The sequence below is a fragment of the Acanthamoeba castellanii genome, assembly GCF_000313135.1.
Source record: "Acanthamoeba castellanii str. Neff unplaced genomic scaffold scf7180000084716, whole genome shotgun sequence".
NCBI lineage: Eukaryota > Discosea > Longamoebia > Acanthamoebidae > Acanthamoeba > Acanthamoeba castellanii.
The window spans coordinates 96819-118576 of NW_004457511.1; the positions used below are offsets into that span (position 1 = coordinate 96819).

At 60.6% G+C, this 21758-nt stretch overlaps 8 protein-coding genes across 8 annotated transcripts; 3 read left to right on the forward strand and 5 right to left on the reverse strand.

Moving 5' to 3' along the window:
- Positions 1–120: 120 nt before the first annotated feature.
- Positions 121–3113, reverse strand: ACA1_151310 (BTB/POZ domain containing protein; the record flags this gene model as incomplete). The annotated part of the gene is made up of 12 exons (XM_004340826.1): positions 121–417; positions 509–635; positions 739–897; positions 1025–1082; positions 1224–1296; positions 1370–1665; positions 1785–1815; positions 1934–2013; positions 2371–2449; positions 2516–2583; positions 2646–2692; positions 2794–3113. The coding sequence occupies 12 exons, from the start codon at positions 3111–3113 to the stop codon at positions 121–123; spliced, it is 1635 nt and encodes a 544-aa protein (XP_004340874.1).
- A 376-nt stretch (positions 3114–3489) lies between these two features.
- ACA1_151320 (protein phosphatase 2c-related protein) lies at positions 3490–6755 on the reverse strand (the record flags this gene model as incomplete). Its single annotated transcript, XM_004340827.1, has 13 exons — positions 3490–3597; positions 3705–3797; positions 3918–4030; positions 4214–4247; positions 4402–4562; positions 4645–4787; positions 4966–5126; positions 5275–5414; positions 5530–5694; positions 5790–5864; positions 5951–6185; positions 6291–6508; positions 6734–6755. The coding sequence occupies 13 exons, from the start codon at positions 6753–6755 to the stop codon at positions 3490–3492; spliced, it is 1668 nt and encodes a 555-aa protein (XP_004340875.1).
- Positions 6756–7068: 313 nt separating this feature from the next.
- On the reverse strand, positions 7069–10143 carry ACA1_151330 (Ser/Thr phosphatase family protein; the record flags this gene model as incomplete). The annotated part of the gene is made up of 15 exons (XM_004340828.1): positions 7069–7244; positions 7335–7458; positions 7533–7626; positions 7718–7761; positions 7830–7894; positions 7976–8104; positions 8196–8322; positions 8419–8474; positions 8583–8688; positions 8812–8951; positions 9056–9319; positions 9403–9532; positions 9649–9762; positions 9888–9953; positions 10039–10143. 15 exons carry the CDS (start codon positions 10141–10143, stop codon positions 7069–7071), a joined length of 1740 nt encoding a protein of 579 aa, XP_004340876.1.
- A 532-nt stretch (positions 10144–10675) lies between these two features.
- On the forward strand, positions 10676–11625 carry ACA1_151340 (uncharacterized protein; the record flags this gene model as incomplete). Its single annotated transcript, XM_004340829.1, has 3 exons — positions 10676–10971; positions 11173–11243; positions 11333–11625. The coding sequence occupies 3 exons, from the start codon at positions 10676–10678 to the stop codon at positions 11623–11625; spliced, it is 660 nt and encodes a 219-aa protein (XP_004340877.1).
- Positions 11626–11769: 144 nt separating this feature from the next.
- Positions 11770–14972, forward strand: ACA1_151350 (WD domain, G-beta repeat-containing protein; the record flags this gene model as incomplete). Its single annotated transcript, XM_004340830.1, has 12 exons — positions 11770–11931; positions 12295–12330; positions 12468–12554; positions 13164–13251; positions 13345–13424; positions 13590–13675; positions 13768–13813; positions 13925–14059; positions 14194–14313; positions 14408–14513; positions 14619–14782; positions 14865–14972. 12 exons carry the CDS (start codon positions 11770–11772, stop codon positions 14970–14972), a joined length of 1218 nt encoding a protein of 405 aa, XP_004340878.1.
- A 766-nt stretch (positions 14973–15738) lies between these two features.
- ACA1_151360 (uncharacterized protein) lies at positions 15739–17323 on the forward strand (the record flags this gene model as incomplete). Its single annotated transcript, XM_004340831.1, has 4 exons — positions 15739–15900; positions 15998–16613; positions 16689–16827; positions 16942–17323. The coding sequence occupies 4 exons, from the start codon at positions 15739–15741 to the stop codon at positions 17321–17323; spliced, it is 1299 nt and encodes a 432-aa protein (XP_004340879.1).
- A 153-nt stretch (positions 17324–17476) lies between these two features.
- ACA1_151370 (diacylglycerol O-acyltransferase, putative) lies at positions 17477–20642 on the reverse strand (the record flags this gene model as incomplete). The annotated part of the gene is made up of 15 exons (XM_004340832.1): positions 17477–17524; positions 17657–17725; positions 17787–17837; positions 17942–18166; positions 18273–18377; positions 18515–18640; positions 18792–18895; positions 18978–19077; positions 19196–19269; positions 19395–19512; positions 19646–19722; positions 19834–19951; positions 20064–20199; positions 20231–20419; positions 20572–20642. 15 exons carry the CDS (start codon positions 20640–20642, stop codon positions 17477–17479), a joined length of 1611 nt encoding a protein of 536 aa, XP_004340880.1.
- Positions 20643–21462: 820 nt separating this feature from the next.
- ACA1_151380 (uncharacterized protein) lies at positions 21463–21749 on the reverse strand (the record flags this gene model as incomplete). The annotated part of the gene is made up of 2 exons (XM_004340833.1): positions 21463–21536; positions 21596–21749. 2 exons carry the CDS (start codon positions 21747–21749, stop codon positions 21463–21465), a joined length of 228 nt encoding a protein of 75 aa, XP_004340881.1.
- Between the last annotated feature and the right edge of the window lie 9 nt (positions 21750–21758).

The window sequence follows — 21758 nt, forward strand, 5'->3', positions numbered from 1 at the left end:
TTCAGGCATGGTTCGGCGCCTTTACGCACTTTGTACAGGAAGGAGGAGGAGGCCCAGACGGGGGAGATTTGGGGGGGGGGAAGGAAGCAAGGTTCACCTGCGCCACGACGACGACGTGGGTCAGGTCTCGATGCGCATGGGGTCGGGGCCTGCGCAGGCTGTCGTGATGGCGGCCGCGGAGGAGGGTTTGTCGCCCGGGTGGCGGGCGGAGGTGAACGTGCGGCAGGCGCCCTCAATCTGCTCGCGCCAGGCCGGGTAGTTCTGGAGGAGGGCCTCGAACTGCGGGGAGGCCTCGATCGCCGCAAAGTTGCCGGCGTGGCGGCGGCACAGGAACTCCACGCACGCACGGCCCAGCTGGGACGCGTTGTGAAAGTCGGCCAGCTCCAGCAGATACCCCACGTTCTCCAGGTCCAGGCCCTGAAAAGACAACCCAACCCAACCCAACTCGTAAGGCGGCGGCGGCGGCGGCGTGGCAGAGAGATGACGAGGAGAAGGAGTGGGGTGGCACCTGGACGATGAGATCCTCGCACATCTGCTTCAGGCGGTCGAGGCCGTAGATGTCCGCTGCACGCAGCACATCGACGGCACACAGCCAGTCCAGAGCGGGGCGGTCCGTGTAGATGTACTCCAGAACCCTGCACCCCCCCCCCGCGCGTGTTTGGTGTGGCGCATCGTGTGAGCATCCGCATCTCCGATCACCCATCCAAAGCAAGCCCAAACCCGATCCGTAGTGGGTACCGTTTCATGGTGGGGTAGTCGAACTCGCTGACGATGATGCGCGAGGGTCCCGCTGGTGGTGCGCCCGTCGACGGGCCGCTGCTGTTCTGTTCTCGCGGCTGCTCGTCGGCCTGGCCGGACCGATCCCACCGCGAGAGCTGCACGGCAAAGACCTTGCACCTGCGCCCCGAGTTGTGGTGGGTGGTGGTGGCTGGTGAGATGCGGCGAACGCGAGTGGCAGCCTCGCCCAGCCAGGTGACACGAAGGTTCACGCCAGCAGGGGAAAGAGGCCGGAGGGACTGCGCACCGTGCCGCCAAGACCGCCCGATGACAGTAGATCTCGCGTTCCGGAGTTGCCCGACTTCCTGGCCGCCCGGTGCAGCACGTGTCAGCAGGGGATTGTTATGACATCATCACGTTTTGTGTCGTTTGTGTCGTGTCGCGGGTGTGCTTGCAGTGTGTGTGTCGTGTGTCGTCTGTCGTGTGTGTCGTGTGTGCCGGCGTACCCGTGCCGACCTGCGGGAATACAATGACGCAGTCCGCGAAGGAGTCCTTGCGGTCGAAGATGTGGCTCAAGTCCTGGAGCACGTGCGCAAGCCGGTGGTGCGGGTTGAGGGTCAAAGAAGAGGAGGAGGAGCGAGGAGCGAGGTACCGTTTCGTAGGAGGAGGGGTCGATGGCGACGCCCACGTCGGAAGTGTCGATGTCGAGATTGCGGAACACGGCGGCAACGGCGGTCCGCACGCGCTCCAGGCGGCCGGAGAGGAGCGAGCTGCGCAGGAGGGACTTGAGAGGCTGGATGCCCCCGTTGAGGGCCAGGTCGTGCCACAGCTTCTTGCGGTACCGCTTCGCCCCCGAGAACTTCTCCAGACACAGCGCCGCGAACCCCACCGCCGACAGCATGTCGCGATCCACGTTGTCTCCATTGCCGGACGTCAGCGATAGCAGCGCTGCGGCGGCCACAACACACGCACACACCACACGCACATTGAGAGAGAGAGAGAGAGAGAAGAGTTCGTAAGTGCAGCAGATGCGACCAACGTTTGAGCACTGGCGCGAAGGCACGTACGCACGAAGGGCTGGAGGCCAAGCCACGAGTTCTGTGGTGGTGGTGGTGGGTGGTGGTGGTAGTGGTGGTGGTGGTGGTGGTGGATGGAAAAGGAAACTCCCGCCGCGTTAGCACGCCGGACATGGCTGGAGGGTGGGTGACGTGTGTACCCAGATGGAGGTCTTTTCAGTGGCCTCGGCCCAGTTCTCGGGCTCTATGAAGCTCGCGACCAGATCCAGGGCCTTGGCCTCTTTCAAGTGCCGCCTAGGGCGTGCCCATAGGGGACGGTCAGTTGGGGGAAATGTGGGTGGTGTGTGTTGTGCGTGTGTGTGGTGTGCGTGTGTGTGGTGTGTGGTGTGTGGTGTGTGGTGTGTGCCTGTTCTGTGGGTGGTAGGCCAGGTTGCAGATGGTGAGGCAGGCCTTGAAGCGGATGGAGATGTCCCGCATGCTCTCTCCGCCCAGCAGCATGAGGGGCTCCAGCACCCCCTCCTGCAGTATGCGCACTACGTCCCACAGCAGCGATCAATACCCCACATGAGGGACTGATGTCAGTCGCCCCTTAATACGTGGGGGGGGGATAGGTGTGGGAGGGGGGTATAGCGCGTACCCTGCAGCTGGTTGCGGGCGCCAGAGCGGTAGTGTGACTCGCTCACATTTTGCAGGATGGCGCTGCAGCACAGGAACACCTGGGCACCCACACCCAGGTTTGGTCCTTCGCTCGACGATGACGATGATGGGGAGGTTGGCTGTACCTCGTCGCGGTACTTGTCCTTGACCGCTCGTGCCCGATTGAACAGGGAGAGTACCACCTCGACGCCACCTGACCGCCCATTGAGAAGCCTTCTTTTGAAATAAGATGTAATGGTGTGGGGGGGCGAGTACCATGTAACACTACAGTGGGTTTGTTCTCCTCGTAGGCCGCCAGGTTCCTGCATTCATTTGCCCCCCCCCCCAAATGGGCCGATGGGGTGAGCTACTTCAGCAAGAGTGGTGGGAAGAAGAGGGAAGGAAAAAGCAGGAAAAAGCAAACCAGAGGCAGTGTAGGGCGAGGATCACGAGCTTCCAGGAGGGGCCGGGGGGCAGCGAGGGGGAGGGTGTGTAGGAGGGGCACGAGGCCAGAGAGCAGAGCTCCAGGAGGCGGTCGAGGAGGGGTCCGCACTGGCCGATGGCGATGGCGAACTGCGGGTCGTCGCAGGAGAGCGACCAGAGGTCTTTGATGCCCAGCACTTGCTCCCGCTCCTCCTCGCTACTCAGCCGTCGCGCGGCGTGCTCTATGGCTGCCGCCACCTGCCCGTCGAGGCCCGCGGTGCCCACCACCACGATGGGCGCCTGGCTCTGTCGCTGGTCCATTAGCCGGATGACGATGCACTGCACCTACTACTTTGTTGTGGTGTGGAGAATAACAATGCCCCCAGTGCAGCCGATGATGAAGAGGGGAAGGTGTAGCGTGCGTTGCTCGAGCTCTGGACCGATGGTTGAGGTTCTTGTGGCCATCCACTCGCATGTGTGATGGAGGCGTCACGTGTTTGGGAGGAGGGCGAGATCGGGAGGTGTCTCCACCAGCCTCCGCTCGAAAAGTCGCCATGTTCTCGCGGTCAATTTCCTCCCCTTTATGTCGCCTTTTCCACGGCCTTTATTTAGTAAGCTCACTGTGATTGGGCCAATTCGTTGTATCGCACTTTAAGATCTTTTTTGGTGGTGTCTTCGCCGCCGCGGCGCAAGAGGGTCAAGCGAGGGCATGCGTGGCCGGGGGACTGGGGCAGGGCACAACGCCAAACTGTACGACCACGAAGTCGCCCGCCTCCGAAAAGACCTCGAACACCCGCAGGCCGAACTGGGCGCATCCGGGTGACCCGGGCGACGGGAGGAGAGGGGGTTCGTCAGGTCACCGCATGAGCCTCGGGGCTCGCCGACCGGGGATGAGGGTAGTGGTGGTGGTACCTGTCGTTTGACGATGGGAGAGGGCTTCTGCTTCCAGCCGTCCTCCCCTCGCCGCAAGCGGAAGGGCCGCCCCGCGATGGTCCCATTCAGGGCCTGCGCGCACACAACGCGCGTGGATGCGGCGCACGGGTTAGTACACGGCTTAAATCGACGCAGGCGACGACGACACATTGGAAAGGGCCGGGGCGCGCCGAGGCGGCGGAGGTAGAGTACCGTCTTGACTTTGGCGATGAGGTGGGTGACGAGGTCGGCGGGCTCCACGGTGATTTCGGCCAGGCGCTCTCGCTCCATGCTGTAGCACGCCAGCTTGCGAGGGCGCTCGTTCCCTACCATTCCCCAATCCGTACCACCACCACCACCACCACCACCACCACCACCACCACCACCACCACCACCACCACCACCACCACGCCCCAACGCCGTCGACGGCGAAAGAAGGTAGGTAAAAGGGTAAGACGTTTCTTTCCATAAAGGGCAAGATCGCAAGGGCAAAAAGGAAGCCCTCATACCGATGATGGCGTGGATGGGCTTTGTGCTGGGCATCTGCTCGCGAGTCGAAGAGAGGCGTGAGTGGCCCACGCACGCACGCACACACCGCATCACATCATCGCCCATCAAGCAGCAGCAGCAGCAGCAAGCAGGGAGCATGCGGCTGGTGTGCTGGGTGGGTGGTTGGGTGGGAGGCAGGGAGGAGAACCCGTTGCTCAGCGGCGAGTCCGCGTGCGCGGAAGGCGACCATGGTGGCGTGGTCCATCTTGCCCGGATATCGGACGTAGTCGTCGGGCAGCTTCTGAAATGTGTTGGTCTCCATGAAGTCCCTGCTGGATTGCGTGATCCGTCGGCAGTGCTCGCCCAGGCCTGGGTGTCCAGCGACCAAACGTCGTCGTTGGTTGAGGCCGCCGCTTTTTTGTGAGGGGGGGGAGGAGATGGCGTGCGGTACCTTCTGTGAGGCCGTAGACGGACATGTTGGGCACCAGGTACTTGACGTACTGTATCCGGAAGTCGTTCTTGGCCGACTCCGTAACGCGAGGGTCGTCCTTCTCCGCCTCGTGCCATGTCTCGAACTTGTCCAGGCCCAGGTCCCTATGATGACACACAACACACACGATACACACACACACACACACACCACGCGCGCGCGCACACACGACGACACACACGGCACACATGAGAGAGACAGAGAGGGAGCAGGTGAGATGGGGGGGGGGTTACACGCCAAACGGAGGCAGGTGCGGCGAGGGGGGGAGAGGGGGGTCCTCACCGGGGTTTGAGGCCGAGGTGCTGGGGGTCGAGGTTGTCGTGGATCCCGTCGGTCATGAGGATGATGACGTCGTCGTCGTGGCAAGGGACCAGGTAGAGGCCCAGATTCCGCAGGTCCGGCTCACCCTTGTCCAAATAGGGGCCCAGACGACCGCCCGGATCCTACGCCGTCACGCCACGCCTTATCAGCACATGACCGCACTCGCAACGCACGACGCACAGCTCGCACTCCTCCCTCCCTCCCTCTTGCGATCGTGAGCGTTGGGTTGGGGGTGGGGGTGGTGTGGTGTGGTGGTGGTTCTCATGGTACCTTGGCGTCGGTGAGGTTGGTGCGGTTGCCCAGGGTGATGTCGGTGAGCGTGCCCGTGCGCGGCGAATAGTGGAAGGCCTTGCAGTCGCCCACGTTGGCACACACGAAGAGCCACCGGTAGTCCTCGTCTGGGTCCCTGGCTGCAAACGTACGTACGCACGTTCGCACACGTGGGGGGGGGAACAGAGTCAGCGTGATTGGTCCGTTTTCTACGTATAAGAAAATAGTGAAAATAGTGGGAAGGCGTGTGCGGACCGGAGGATGAAGACGGCAGCTCATGGGTGGATTTCTGGTGGGGCGGGGCCGCCACCGGCGAGTTCTCGTCCTTCTCGAATGTGGAGACGAACTGGTCGATATCGTACATTTTCACCGGCGCCGTCTCCATGTTCCGGCGCAGCTCGTGCAGCTTCTTCATCGTCTCTGCACCAACGGCAAACGCCCATCCATCGTGCCAATGGGCGACAATGGAATGAGTGTTGTAATGGAACACGACCGAGGCGCCCCGTTGAACGTACCCGCATCCACGTCGAGCTCCATCATGAGTCCGCCGCACAGGGTGGTGGTGCCCGCCAGCCACAGGTCCTCATGTCCTGCCGCCGCGTCGTAAGTTCCAGCGCCCTAACACGTGTTGTGTTGTGTTGTGTTGTGTGTGGTGTCGTGGGTTGCGTCGTTGTACCCTCGAGGATCTTGATGTGGGCCTTCTGGAAGGCGCGCAGGATGAGGCGGCCCGCATCGCGCAGGTCGGTGATGGAGCGCTGGTTGTCGCGCAGGTAGCCCATGTACGCGTCCGTCGCCTTGCGCGCTGCCTGGCGCGGCTGCTCGCCCCATGAGCACCCGTCGGCGATGCACACCAGCGTGCGGCCCTCCTCGAACAGCTCCACATCGAAGTAGTCGCAGATCGGCTCGCCTTGCTGCTCGAGAACACGCACGCACGCACGCACGCACACGCACATCAACGCTTAACACATACGTCTCCGATTTCGTTCTTCGTTCTTCGTTCTTTAGTGGGGGCGTACCCCCTTGGGGTAGGTGGAGGTGGCGCGGCCGCAGAAGAGGTCGGGCAGGTGTTCGAACTTGTGCTCGCTGTCGAGCACGGGTCCGCAGAGCCGCGCGCCCGGGGTGGGATCGGGCAGGGGCCGCACGCGGATGGTGGGCAGCCCCACCCACTCCTTGTAGGGACCCACGCCCACGCTTTCCTCGCCGCCCCCGTTGGAGCCTTCCCGCGAAACGGACCCTATTGCCCACCCCGCACGCGTACCCCACGCCAATTGTTTTATTTGTGTTCCACCTATTATGGCAATTATTCTAATTTGTTATTGTAATCACCTGAATACTTTTTTTATCGGCTAACAAAAAATTAAATAAAAATAATTTGTTTTTATAAATATTATCGTGATTATTATTCTAAGTTGCGGATAGGCCGCCGGGCGGAAGAGAGCTGCAAGGGAGGGGAGGGTACGTTCGCTGTGGGCAGCCTTCATTTATGTATGTATGTGATTATTATTACTTGTGCGTGGGGGGTGGTCGTTGAGCGGCAGAACGAAAAGAGGAGCGCCTCTAAGGTGGTCAAAAAAGCGGTGGGGCGCGGCAGGCCGAGAGGAGCCACCAAGTGTGCGTTGGGTCTCTCGTGTGTGCCTGGCCCTCGCTGGTCTGGGCCGTGTGGTTGGTGCCGGCAAAAGCAAATTGGAATGGAATGCCAGCAGCAACGTTGGAAAAACGGAACCGAAGGAATGCAGCGTTGCGTGTTTGGTCCGCAAAAATAGGAGCACGTGCAGGACCCCGTGAACAGACTGTTCACTTGTGGAGCGAGAAGTGGTCCTTGACGCCGCCGTCGATGTCGCTCACGAACTGCATGTCGAGCTCGGAGGGGGTGATGTGGAGGCGCGTGTAGCCGTTCTCCTTGTTGTTGACCACGCGCGCCCAGCTGGGATCGTGGTCGCCCACCTGGCCCAACCGGAATCCGCCCATCCCTGTGGACACCCACATCGCCCGCCGTCTGTGAGCTTCCACTCTGTGCGCACGCGGGGGGCGAAGAGGAAGGGGGAACGCGGCCGATGTACCGATGACGACGTGGGTGACGCCGTGGCCCTCCGGCACGCAGGTCTCCTTGTACACGGGGCACGAGCGCTGGTACTGGTGTTTTGTTTTGACCATAATAGAAGGGAAATAGGCAACGGACGTAAGCTACTTTCGTGGCCAAGGAGCCAGCGAAGGGGTGTGGGGGGGGGGTGAGTAGTGGGCCACGTGCGGAGCCGTACGGAGTGGTTGTGGCCCCAGAGGGCGAGGTCGACCTTGTGCTTGTGGAGCACGTCCTCGAGCTCCTTCCTCATGTGTCTCGCCGAATGGCTCTCCCTGCACACGCGCCGATGCACCCGACGTGAGGCGAAGGGGGCGGCGGCGGCGGCGCGCACATAGCTTGCGAAGGAGTGAAGGAAGGAGGTACGTCTTGGTGCTGATGTACATGGGGCGGTGGCCCGAGAAGATTACCTGAATGATTGTACATGTTATGTCGGTGTGGACAAGTGGCATTGGTGCCCGTATCAATAATAACGTACCCAAGGGGTGGCGCTGCGGTTCACCCGGCGCAGGTCCTCCTCCAGCCACAGCCACTGCTTCGAACCTTCGAACCAGCCGCGATGTCCACCTCGTCAGCAGCCGCGCCTCACGAATTGGGATGAGTGTGTGGTAATGATCCTCGTACCGATGGAGTAATCGTGTTCGGTCGACATGAAGGTGAAGTGGACGAAGCCGTAGTCGAAGCTGTACCAGGGCTGGTCGCGTGCCGGGGTGGGCATGGGGAAGCGCGCCTCATAAGGTACACCGCATTCGCCTGCATTATCAATCAATCCATCAATCAATCAATCGGCCACCACCAGCCACCAGCCACCACGACGAGGATAGGATTTTAGGGGGGGAGGTACCGCCAGAATCGGATCCCGTGTAGTAGGAGCCGGAGTTGGGGAAGTCGCGTTCGTGGTTGCCGATGCACGTCATGTACGGCAACTGCGTCGCCAGGGGCTCCACCTGCACCCGACCCCCCGCGGCTGACTGTGAGCACGCGACCCCCCAGCGAAAGGCCAAGGCTGGCCCACCACCAGGAGCTGGTGAATGGTTGGTTGGTTGGGGGGGGGTGAATTCACGTACCATGTCGTGGAATTCATCCCATTGGGCGGAATAGCCTACGGCGTAGGCAATGTCACCTGCGCACAGAGAACAAGAACAGCGCGGGTGGCTGTGAGCAACAAGCCCCGTCCCAGGAATATGATTGGTGGCGATGATGAGGCGAGAGGAGCTCCTCCCGCGCGTACCGATGTGGAGGAGGAGGTCGCGAGGCTGCGCGGCCATGTCCTCCATCATCAGGCGCGTGGTGTTGCGCGAGGCGCCCTCCAGGTTCCAGTGCTCCTTTGAGTCGTCCTAAGGAAGCATGGCGTGGTGAGTAGGCCGGCCACTCATCACCCCACCCCTCCTCCCAACCCGGCAGGCCAGCGCGTGCTGTGCGAGGCCGACCAGGGCTTGTTGATCGTGTGGGTCGTGTACCTGGGTGGTCTTGCCCATGTCGCCAAAGGCGAAGAGGGTGAGGGAACGGTCCCGCTGCTCGGCCGTCGGTCCCGACACGAACGAACGCTCGGCGCTCCACCCGTAGGCCTCGTCGCCATACACGTAGTAGTACCGCGTATCTGCTCACAACACCAACGCAATCACACGACACGACACGACCCACATGACACACAGATCGGCGTCACGTGACGTACTTGTGAGGTCGTGAGTGGGAAGTGGGTACCCGGACGGAGGCCCGTGAGAACGGCGCTGTGGAGGAGGCCGGGATCGCGCCACCCGTCGGCGTTGGCCGGCGCGCCGCAGAGCTGTTCGCGGTGGTAGGTCGACGACGAGGCCGCGGCTGTCAGGGTGAGCTGCCCCGTGGCGGTGCCGAAGCGCACAGCGGGCCGGGAGGCGTTGAGGGTGGTCCACATGACCCGCATCTCGCTGGGCCGCCCCGTGAGCATGATGCGCCCCTGCGTGGGCTCGTTGTAGTTGGCAAACGTCACTGTTCGGCGGCCATGATGACGTCAGCATTCGGATGGTGGTTTGGGCGGTGGGTGGTGGGTGCGAGGGTGTGGGGTGTAGTACCATGATTGGAGGAGGAGACGAGCACGGGGTGAGCGGTCCCGTTGCGCATGAAGTGGAACACGTAGCTGGCCCGCATGTTGATCAGCCGAAAGCGCAGCTTGCCCGCTCCCGTACGCAGGTACTCCGCCGACTGGCGACCACAGACACCACAATATGGCGACGACGACGATGAGGATGTTACCACACATGCGCTCCTGTGCACTGCTGATCTCATGCGATGATCACCGTGGTGCGAAGAAGTCGTACCACGTCGGCGTGCTGCCACTTAACGGGAGCCGTGGAGTGTACGTCGGCGTCGGCGGGGGAGTACACGCCCACCCAATCGCCCTTGTGGGGCGACCCCACGCCCTCGAACGACACCTGCACCACCACCACGCACGCACCACCATGCACCACCACCCACGCGTGAGCAGCAAGACGCCAACCCCCCCCCGGGGGGGGGCGGGAAAAACTCAGCGAGCGGAGGAGTCACAGGGTCACGGTACCTCCACCCACTCGCCGGTATGGCGCAGGGCCGAGGGGGACGCCGACACGCGCACTGCCGCTTCGACCTACATTACTCTGATAATTAATGCGGTGCAGTATTGGGGGGGGGGGCGCAAGGCCCGAACGTACCCGAGTTCGTACGTTGCGCACCCCGACGGCACGAGAGGGGGCGTCCGAGTGGGCATTGGCCGTGCCCACCAGCACCGCCGCCAGGAGGAGGGCGGTGGCCAAGAGGAAGTGAACACCCACGCCCATTTGCTATTTGACTCCAAAAGAACTTACGAAAGAGTGAACAATAAGAGTGCAACCACCACTTCGTTCTTCGTTTGGCACTTCATTGGGTGCAAACCTCGAACGACTATCCTTCTGACCAATGGGGTGCTTGCTCTTAACCTTGCTGCCTGGGGCGGGATTTGATCCGGCGACCAGTGGGGCAGGTGGAATAGCCCGTGGTTGCTGCGTGTTGGCGGCGGACCTGGACCTGGTGACTCGGTGGCACCACGTGAGCTAAGCGTCGCACATGCCGTCGGTTGGCGGTCGGTACTCGACCGAACTGAGCGCCCAGGAATATCCCCGGGTTAGTGTGAGAACCAGGATCCCCAGTAGGGCTTCCTAATGCAGTCCCATCAATCCAGTACCCTGGCCACCAATGCCAGCCCCCGATCTATTCCGGGACTGGGTATTTATACAAGTGGTAGGCGCTGCACACTACCACTCTCTTCTTCAAATCAATCAACACCAGCCTTCTCCTTCATACTCTTCTCCCCCTCAGCTCAGTTTTGTCCCCATGACGCGAGTGGCACTGTGGGCCTTGGTTGGCCTCATCCTGTCGATAGCTGTCCTCAGCTGCTCAGCCTCCGACGGCGAGAGGGTCAAGCGACCGGCCAGGCACGACTACGACTACGACGACTACGACGATTGCGAGAGGGACGACAACGAACACGAGGTGGCCTGCGGCTACGGCAAGTCGTGGGGCTCCTGCGAAGACGACGATGATTGCCCACCGATTGCGCTCATCCTCGAACTCGAAGAACAGGAGGGCGGGGAGGACTCCTGCTGGGAGGAAGAAGATGACGAATGTACGTGCCCACACCATCTTGTTAGCAAACTGGCTTCGAACTCACCAGGCCCCTCCCCCACATCAGGTTGTGGTTGTGGTTGCGATGACGATGACAATGACGACGACGACGACTGTGGTGGAGGTGGCAACACCAGCCAACCTCCCGTAACCACTCCTCATTCGCCCACCACCACCAGTGGTTCTCCCACCACCACGACCACCAGTGGCGGTTCTCCCACCACCACGACCACCTCGGGCGGTCACACTACCGGAGGCGGCCACAGCACCGGTGGCGGTACGCTCGCCCTTCCCTCCAATAACACCTCGACCTCGTATCTAATCCGACGTATCTAATCGTCTGATGGCCGCTGTAACTGGCTGCAGACGGGTCGACTGGCGGGGAGAACGGCGGGAGCGACACCCCCGTCGGTGCCATCGTGGGCGGCGTCCTGGGCGGCGTGTTCGGCGCTGCTGCCGTGGGAGCCGCTGGAGCCGGCGCGGGATACGCCCTGTATCGCTTCATGCAGCGAGGCGGCGCGTCCCCCATGCCCGCATCGGCCATGGACGGCACCGAGATGGCGACCATGAACGACAACGCCCTCTTCCAGTCGCCCACCGAGGGCCACACCAACGATCTCTTCCAGTCCGGGGCCATGGCCGCCGCCGACGCTGTCTAAGCGCTTGTTGGCAGTATCATCAGCAAATATCACAAGAGAATTACAAGTTGTACCACAGACCACTTCAACGCCCAAAAAAAGAACCGCAAAAGAATATTGGCGCCTTTATAAATTTAATTAAAATTGACCGCGCAACACGCGAAGATGGAGACGAGGGGGGCTGCGGAGACGGCCAGCACCGGTGGTGGCGTGGCGGTGTCGCGCCTGGAGGAGGCGCTGCTCCGCGGAGACCTGTCCGCCCTGCGTGCGCTGGCCCCGGAGGGCGACCTCAGCCGCCTCATCTTCCCTGACCCCGACCCCAAAGAGGTTCAACACCCCCGCTTCCCTCCCCAAAAAAGGTCGCTTGGGCTCACGCATTGGTTCACCCCCCCCCCCAACCCGACCTTCGTTCTTCCTTATCTCGTCCGGGTCTGGGCTGCTAGTGGGTACCTTCCCCCCTCCGCCCGATTTCTTCACCGCCAGCTGCGCCGTGTGTGGGTCTCACTCGAGAGTGGGCACACTGACGTTGCGGGACTCGTGTCCTCGGTCGTGTACATTGTCGTGTGCGCGTCGTGTGTGTTTTGTGTGTTGTGTTGTGTTGCGTGTGTGTGTGCGTGCGTGTGCTAGACGCCTCTCCACCTGGCGTGCGGGGAGGGAATGGTGGAAGCGGTGGCCCTCCTCCTCCAGCAGGGCGCGCTCGACCCCAACCTGCCCGCCAAGGGATGGGTGCGTGCCCTCCTCCCCGCCCGCGATGCTCTCATTCTCTCTTTCCTCCGTGTGTGCATGTGCGCATCTCTCTCAGCGCACGTACCTGCGGCTGACGTGCGTGGTGGTGGTGGTGGGGGAATGCATTCTACACGCAGACACCGCTGCATGTGGCGTGCGAGTGGGGTCATGGCGACGTTGTGGAGCTCCTGCTCCAGCACGGCGCACACATCGATGCCCTCACCGTATCCTCCACCTCGCCCTCCGCTCTCGAAATTATAGTTTTTTTCGCTCTCCTTTCTTTTTCTTTTGTGTCGGTTGTTCTGTCTGGCTAACGGACGGTCATCTTCTTTCGGGATGCGATCCCAATGTATCTGCAACTCCTCTTCCCCACCCCCATCGGTTGAATTGACGAAGCCCTTGGGCGAGGTACGCTTGGTTCCCATCTGATGCTCACGTGCGTGCCCCGCAAGACTACTTACCGCACCTTCACACACGGCACACGACACACACGATAACACACACACACACACACACACACACACAACACACACACACACACACACACACGATCACACACACACACACACACGACACACACACACGGCACACACACGATACACACGATACACACATGTCACGCACACGCCACGCACACGCACCACACACCACACACCACACACCACACACACAGAGCGCACTCAACATTGCGCGTCGACAAAACCAGCAATCGATCGTGATGCTTCTCAAGACGCAGCTCGAGGCACCTCCCCCCTCTCTTCCAAACGCGCGCGGGGTGGCGTATCTGACGCTGCGGCCGTCCGACCCACCGACCCGCCCGACCGACCGAACAGGTGCAGAAGCTGCGAAGCGGGGGTCCTGCCTGGTCCGCCCTCGACCTGTCCTTCGAACCCAAGCAGAAGATCGTCCCCACCACCAAGGGTAGCCAATTGGCCTCTCTCTCTCTCAGTCGATGTCTATTTGTTGGCGTTCTTCCCATTTTTTCATTCCCTGAATTGTTGTACGTACGTACAGCGGTGCAGTGCCTGGTGCGGGTGGACGCCTCCGTCTGGACGGGGGATGGCGTGGGCAACCTCTCCACGGTCGCCATCAACGTACTCTCCCCCCTCTCCTCTCCTGGCCAGCCGTTACAATGGATGATTATACTCAAAAGAGAAAAGGAAAATCAATCTGGATTAGGGAATCAGGTTGCCGTTTCAGCTCTGGACCAATTGGCGCTCATCTCCGCACACGTGTGGTTGTGGGGGGTATGACGTCAGAGCGGGAAGGTGCTGAAGAGCGTGGCCACCAGCTCCGAGAGGGAGGCCCGCGTGTACGGCCTGCTCCTGGCCGAAGATCGCGTGTGGTACAAAAAACGAAAACAAAACTCCTTCACGACTGCTTTGCTGCTCACCCCTCCCGAAGTCGCCGCCTCTGCTGACGCGTGCGTGCGCACAGGAGCTTCCACGACGACAACGTGATCCGCATATGGAGCAAGAAAAAGGTTGGTGGCCGCCCCTCCGCATACGATGGTGGTGGTGGTTGAACGATGGCGACGTGTGGGACTGAAACGCACTTGTGTTGTGTTGCCGCGATGGCGGCGGCGGAACTGCAGCTGAAGGAGGCGCGGCAGCTGGTGGGGCACCGCGAGCTGGTGCGCACGATGCACCTCATCCGCCGCTCCACGTCGCAGCCGCCGCAGGTGTGGTCCGCCGACATCTCCGGCACCGTCATCGTCTGGGACGCCCTCGTACGCCACCCCTCCCCTTTTGGCGCCTTTTGTAGTAGTAGTAGTAGTAGTGGTAGCAGCAGTACATAGTGCGTCGGAAGTAGTAGGATTCTGATTTCTTGTGGTGGCCGTGTCGTGTCGGTGGCCACGTGCAGAAACTGCGACGAGAGGAGGAGATCGTGATGAAGCAGGGGAGCCCCATATTTTCGATGTGCCAGGTGCACGGCTCGGTGTGGATGGGCGGCGAAACCGACATCTTCACCCTCCACTTCCAAGTAACCCCCCTTCTACCCCTTCTCTTACCCTGTCGTATTTTTATTTCACTATCTTTTGTCGGTTCGCTCCTGACCATCATGACCTGGCCTCCAGACCATGAAGCGGAGGGAGTGGAAGGCGCACGATCGCCCCATCAACGACCTCCTCTACCACGCCGGACGCGTGTGGTCAGCCGGCAACGACTGCAAACTCAAACTATGTACGCACAATGCTGCTGCTGCTGATGGTGATGATGATGATGATGATGCTCACGGTTGACACACGCTTACATCGGCGCCTTGGTGACCAACTTGGTTGGTTGCAGGGAAGGTGTCGGAGGGAGACGGCGAAGAGCCGGAGGTGGTGCGGGTGGTGGAAGTGGGGGAGGGCGTGTCCATTCTGTGCCTCAAGCGCATCGCCTGCGGGTTCGGGCGTACCTTGGTGGTGGGCGGCTGCACCGACGGCTCCATCCTTGTCTGGGACCACGACGTACCATCGCCTCCCTATCTATATAAATATATATATATCTCCACCCTAGCTGATGACGTCCTCCATGTTTGTATGGTTACAGGGCAACCAGGTGCACAAGTTCGGGACGCAGCAGGGCGCCGTGCGCTGCCTTCTGTGGCTCTCCGACGAACAGTACGCGTCCCTCCCTCCCTATGCTTTGGCGTTGTAGTGGTGGTCGACGTTGGTGACCACGGCACTTGTTCCAGGACGCTGTGGAGTGGTTCGCGTGACCATTCGATATGTGCGTGGCACCTGTCCGCCACCTGATGAAAACCACACTCGCTCCTCTCCCCCCCCCCTCAATGTACAATGATCGACAAACCCAGTTTTCTGCCCCTTGTCCGTGCCCACGCAATTGGTCTGTTTTTCGCGGTTGTAACGGTGCGGTGGTTTGGCGCCAAAAGGAACGGGCGTCGTGGCCGCGATGGAGGGGCAGCAGCGCAACTGCAAATGGCGACCGTCGTCATCTGGGTCCACGACCGTTGGACCGGCCCGCCGCCAACGACCCACATGCCCCACCCGCCTCACTTCTTCCATTTACGAAGACGTGACGCACCGGAGTCCTCCCTCCCACGCGTCTGCTATCACTCCGAGGCCTGGGTCCCTCTTACATCCAAGGGAGAAGAGAAGAGAAGAAGAGATAGAGGCAGGGCCGCACTGTGCCGCACCGCCATAGTCCACCACCAGTCCCTCCCCATCACCAGCCCCACCCTGTTCAGGTACCCCCCCCCGACCACGCGTGGGAGCAAAAGTCCCTAAAAGCGGCAGAAAATCACGGCCCTTGTGTTTGGGAGCACGAAGTTATTGTGGCCACTTCTACAAACACACTTCCTTGGCACACCGACGAAGCATGGTAGCATGAAACCGTAGCAAGAAGGCATAATAACAACCCAACAACGCGGACACGCCGTCGTCGTGCAAACAGGTAGAGAGCAATGTCGAGCGTCGTCAAGAGCACACACACCGAGGAGCCGCCCAAGGTGAAGCGGAAAACCCTATCGGTGGCCTCCCTCTCCCACCTCCGGCAGAGCAGCCGCAACGTCATCGGCGACTGCTCTGCCGATGATGATCATCGTCCTTCCTGGCTCGACGCCTACGTATGCCCCCTCCTAGCACGTGCCGCTACACGCTGTTTTCCTTTTTTTGGCGGTGTAGAGCGTGTAATTGATACATCTCTATTTACATAACGTGTAGGAGGAGCCCCTGGAGGAGCGGTTCATCTTCACCCTCAAGGACGACGAAGCGCAGAAGAAGGCCAACAAGAAGAAGGCCAAACGTAGCGCTATCCTCAGCCCGCGCGCGCTCAACAAGGAGAATCTCTCCGCGTCCCTACACAACTCCACCTCTTCTCTTTCTGCCTCCCTTGACACCCCATCAACACCGTCATCATCATCATCATCATCAGCTTCTTCTGCATCATCACCTTTCTCCTCCTCACCGGCCGCGGGCGAGGGCGACGCGTCATCGGCCAAGCCGCGACGCAAGCACTCCCGCTCGCTCCTTCTCCGCTCCAAGCGCGCACGCGACGACATCATCTCCGTTCCCGCGTCGTGTCTTGACCACTCTTTGCCGCCATCAGCATCAGCCCCGGCTGACCCCGCGCCTTTCATCTCGTTCCTGGCTCCGCCTCTGCCGGTGCCGTTGCCGCTGCCCATCGCAAGCCGGCTTCCCGACGAACCACTCCCTCCGCCGCCCGACGCTGACTCGCCGCCGCGGCCTCACCACCAGGCAGCCGAGCCCGATGTGGCGCCGCCGCCGCCGCCTCTGCCGCCTCGTGACTACGACCCTGACTACGTCCTGCGGGGCAGCGGTACAGTCCCCTTCGGGCGCAACTGAGCGCGTAACATGGGCTATTGGTTGATTGGCTGATTGGTTGGGAGGACAGGCCGAGGGCGAAGCCGCACCTATGCCCACCCGGCGGAGCTGCGGAAGGCGGGCTTCGCGTCGGCCTCCTTCTCGACGGCGCTCGTCGCGCCTCCGCCGCTCCTCATCCCGCCCCACGCCATTCCCCTCCGCCCTCCCACGTGCGTTCCCTCGTTTGCCGCATTGCAGCTAAGTGTGGCGCCCCGGCTCATCAGAGCGTTGTGTGCCTTGTTTGTCTCGTGGTGCGTGTCGTGTGCGTTTGCGCGTGTGAGCAGGGGCGTGCCGGGTACGCGGAGCATGTATGAGCTATCGAGCTCGCCCGAAAGGAACGGGCTGGCCCACTCGCAGCCGGTGAAGCTGAATCGGTCGTACCAGCACCAGCTGGAGCGACGGCACGCAGGAGATGCCAAGGAACTTAAGCGCTTGGAGAAGATGGAGAAGAAGCAGCGCAAGAAGATGGAGAAGCAGCTGAAGAAGGAGGAGAAGAAGCAGAGCAAGCAAGAGGGAAAGCAGCAGACCAAGAAGCGGGAAAAGAAGGAAAAGAAGCAGAGCAGGAAGGACAAGATGGCCACGGAGGCCGATGTCGACTCGCCCTTCTTCGTGGACTCCTGCTCCACGCCCTCCTTCAACGAGACACGGGCGCAGCTCCTCCTCTGAACCCGAGGCCTCCACATTCTCTCCTTTGCTATGCCTCTCCTTCCCTCCACTGTGCATTTTGTAGGTTGTTGAACCAACCAAATTTGTAGAATTTATATTCGAGTACCATAAAACGGCCAAGGCTTGGAAACAGCTTTTGTGGTAACCGGCGGCCTAGAAGGAAAGGTCCTTCCAGTAGAAGAACTGGTAGCGGTGGTAGACCTGCACAGCACTCCGGGAGGAGGAGATGATCAGCTGTGCTGTGCCACTTCTAAGGCAAGGAGGCGTGCTGCTGCCGCACTGCTCTCTCTGGAGGTGTGAAGAAGATAAACGAGGAGGGAGGGAGGGGGGTACCAGATGGCTGTACAGGAGGATGCACAGGGGCTGCCCGAGGATGCAGAAGCTGAACCAAAACAAGAGGTTCTACGGGATAGGTTAGAAATAAAGATAAAAGATAAAAGATAAACGAGGAGGGAGGGGGTACTCCCAGCTTCGTCCCCTTCATGAACGACCTCGTGACGTAGATGAGGGGCAACTGTGTCGTGATCCATGAACCACCACAAAAACGAGGTGAGGTCAACACCAGCACAACCTCAGAAGCCATTGGGGGGGGGCACAACAAGAGCGGAGGTCGGCTACCTGGGCCATGAAGGAGCCGAGCACCCAGAGCTGGAAGGTGTTGCAGGGGATGCTGACGAGCACCTCATGGCCCACGCCCGAGAGGAAGAAAATGAAGAAGGCCGACTGGAGCTTGGAGCAGCCGGCGCGGGTCATGGGGTAGTACACATGGCGCAGCAGCCACTGGTGCACCGGCCTGTTCCACGTCCGCCAGTACTCGCTCAGCGTCGTGCTGTTCCACCAATCCTATGAATTGGAACGATTGCGTTGTTAGACCACAAGAAACACTGAGCGCGAGAGCAGCGGCAAAGTGCATCATCAGGGTCGGTCGTAGGTGAGGAGGTGGCCGTACTTGGTAGAATTCGCGATCGCCGAAGCGGAGCACTTCGGCGAGCATGTTGAGCCAGCAGTGGAAGAAACTGTAGAAGAACAGCAGCCAGATGTACAGGTTCGGGATCTGCACACCACCCCCCCACGCGGTCGCCGCGGCTCACGTCAGCGAGGGGGGGGGAAACGATAGGAATGATAATGATAATAACAATAACGTAACAATGGTATTACTAGAATTGTTAAGGCCTTGGGAGGGAAGCGTACGGAGAGCTTGAGGAGGCGCTCGAGGACGTGCCCGAACTGCATTTGGGTGAGGGGCTCGATGGAGTTCTTGATGGCCGGCACCAGGTATTGCTCCACCATGAACAAGATCAGCAGGTTCAAGAACACCTGCACACATGCACACACGCGCGTCCGCCCGTTCCACCCAGGAGAGGGGCGTTAGCACTTTGGAGAATAGATATTAAACCTCTAATATATCTAAACAGGTTTCAGTTATATCTAAGTGTAGAACTAATATCTATATCTATAATTGGCGTACCCATCGGAGGGTGAGGGAGGCCAGGTAGGACCAGCGGATGTGCGGGGTGCGCGGGTACTCCATCTGGTAGCACAGGGTGGGCGCCGCCAGGAAGTAGTACAGGTCTGCCACCACCACCACCGACGTTGCGTTGGCTGGTTAATGGGCCGCCTTGTGTGGATCGGAAGGGGGGGAGGGGCGTCGTACTGCCGGGGTTGATGTTCTGCGGGTAGCGGAGGCCCTCCCCGCCCGGGACCTTCACCCGGGTCTGCTTGAGGTGCGGTCGCAAGAACCGGTTACGCAGGTCCTGCGCACGCCCGCCGCCATTGTCAGGGTCTAATCCTCCAAGACAGCCACACGCCACACACGCCACACACACACCGAAGGATTTGGGGGGGAGAGGGCGTATTGTGCCCAATACCTACCTTGTTGGTGGTGGCGAAGGAGATGAGCTTCATGACCAGCACGATGGCGGCCACCAGCAGCCCAAACGCCGACACTGCAGCACCGCGCAAGCCAAGCCAACCCCGCGCGCGTGAGGCGTGTATCGAGTGAGAATCGTCATTGATGCAGCCCACCAGCAGGTGGCGGTGATGGCGGTCACCGGGGTGTGGGGGGGCGTACTGGGGTCGACGTTGTTGTATTGGATGACGAAGAGCACGACGAGGCACATGGCGGTGATGTTGAACGCGTGCAGCCAGCCCACCCTCTTCTCCAGCCGCGCCAGCCAGGCATGATGGCCCTGCAGCATCAGCACCACCACCCCAACCGAGAGCAAATAAGCGGCGTGCTTTGTTTTATCGTGGCCGCGTCCATGGGGCGAGCGCCACGATGAGGTCGCAGCGGCGGCGGGGGCTGTACAATGCCGGGCGTACCTTGAGGGCGGGCTTCTTCGCCTCGGCGGCCATGTACCGCTCCAGGCAGTAGCTGATCACAATGAACGCATTCATTGCTAGATTCCCCCCCCCAACCACCGAAAAACCACAAATTAATTGGCACGGTGGCGATCAGGAGGTGGAGGCCGGGGGCGACCCCGGGTGTGGGACAGGAGATCCGCGCGTACCCAGGAGAGTGGAGCAGCAGGGCCACGCACGCCACGAGGTCCAGAGGGCGCCGTCGAACTTGAGGAGCAGCCCGTACTTGAGCAGGTTCTCCACGATCAACCGGAAGTTGGTCACGAACTGCACGCACACCGGCGCAATCATCACATACAACGTCGTTAGCTACGTATCTATCTATCTATCACTATCTATCTATCTATCTATCTAGCTGATCTTCTTGATGGAGGCGTACGATGATGAGCCCGCCCAGGTTGAGCAGGCCCCGGAAGTTCTGCTGCTCGGAGAGCTCGGGGGAGAGGGGCGCCGCCCGGCACTCCCGATGGACGACGTGCGACGCCGCCTCCATCTCCGTCTCCGTCTCTCGCTCCCTGTGTGCATACCACACACATTCCAACGAACAACATCACATAGCGGGTGAGGCCGGGAGGCAGGGCGGGCAGCAAGGTGGGGGCTGGGTGGTACTCGGGGAGCGGTGTGGCGAGCGAGGTCGAGGAGCGCTGGCGCGGCGGCGGCGAACTGCTGCGGGACCGCTTCTTGTGCTTCTTCGACGAAGCTCCCGGCGCCCCATCATGGGCCTCCCCCGACAGGCTGCGCACGCGTCACGCACACGATCAGCCGACGTACAAACAATTTAACGTCTCAACGACACGACACACGACACACACGTCACACACGACACACTGCTGCACGACGCATAACACGCGCGCGTTCGGGTGGAAGGGCGAGAGAGCAGCACGCACTCGGCGGAGGAGGCGCTGCGGCGGAAGCGCGCTGTGGGGCGTATGTATGAGTCGCTGACGAGGGACTGCATGATTGCGGTGCCGGCTGTGGTGAGGTCGCGTCGGATGTGGGCTGCTGGAGCTGCACGCAAGGGCGAGTGCTGCGGAGCGGAGGAGACAGACTGTAGCAGGCAGGGCACCACATACGGCTTAGCGCAGGCCATGCTGCCAGCACTCACAACAATGCCAGCGGCAGCAGCAAACGTGCAACAACCCCACAACAACGAACAACCATAAAAATTTTATAGTTGCGTGGTGGTGCGCGGGGTGCACCTCCAAAAGAGGGAGTAGATGCAGCGAGGCCATGGTTGTTGCCATCGGCCACCTTCTGATTTGTTTGTGATCCAGAGGAGGGCCCTAGCGTAGACGAGCAACCGAAAAGACCCGCGCGTGTAGAACTACGCCACCACAGAAAGAGGAGAAGCGAACCTGTGAGTAAGCGCCTTGGCTCTACTTGTGCCGCTTCGCTCACACGTCGTGGTACGCCGCCTCGTGAAGAAGAAGGAAAGTGTCTGTGTTGGTGCGCTCTTGGGACTTTGGGTTGTTGGGTTGGGAGCGTTGCAGTTCTTGTTCGTTCGCCGCAACCAGAATCTCCGGCATTATGAGCTTCGTCGTGGGCGCATAGTTGAAATGATTGGGCCATTAGTGGGGAAAGGAGGAAACACCAGAAACGCACTGTCGTTTGATCGAAGACAACGATGATGCTGTGATGTGTGGCCCATGCATTTATTCTACAAATAATAAATACGAAATCCGCATCCTGTTGTAGATCTAACCGCGGTTCATTCGTTCAGGATGATTTGCTGGCTCACCTCCATGCCGATTGAAAAAAGCCAAAAATTCGGAGCGGAATTAAAAGAGGAATCCCGAGATCGCGTTGTAGACGATGCGCAGGAAGAAGAACACGATGAGGAAGACGATGGAATCTGTCGCCAAAGGCCATGGTGAGAGCTTGCGATTTTAATCAGACGAACGGGGGGCGTACGGAACAGGACTTTCTCCCAGGGCTCGATGGCCCAGGAACCGGTGAGAAGACAGTACTGGAACCAGAGGCGTGCGAGCCTGGACTCCCTCTGTCGCGGGCGGGGAGGGGGCAGCTGAATGCTGTTCTGCGTTTGCTTTATGTCCTCCTTCTTCATCTTGTGTTC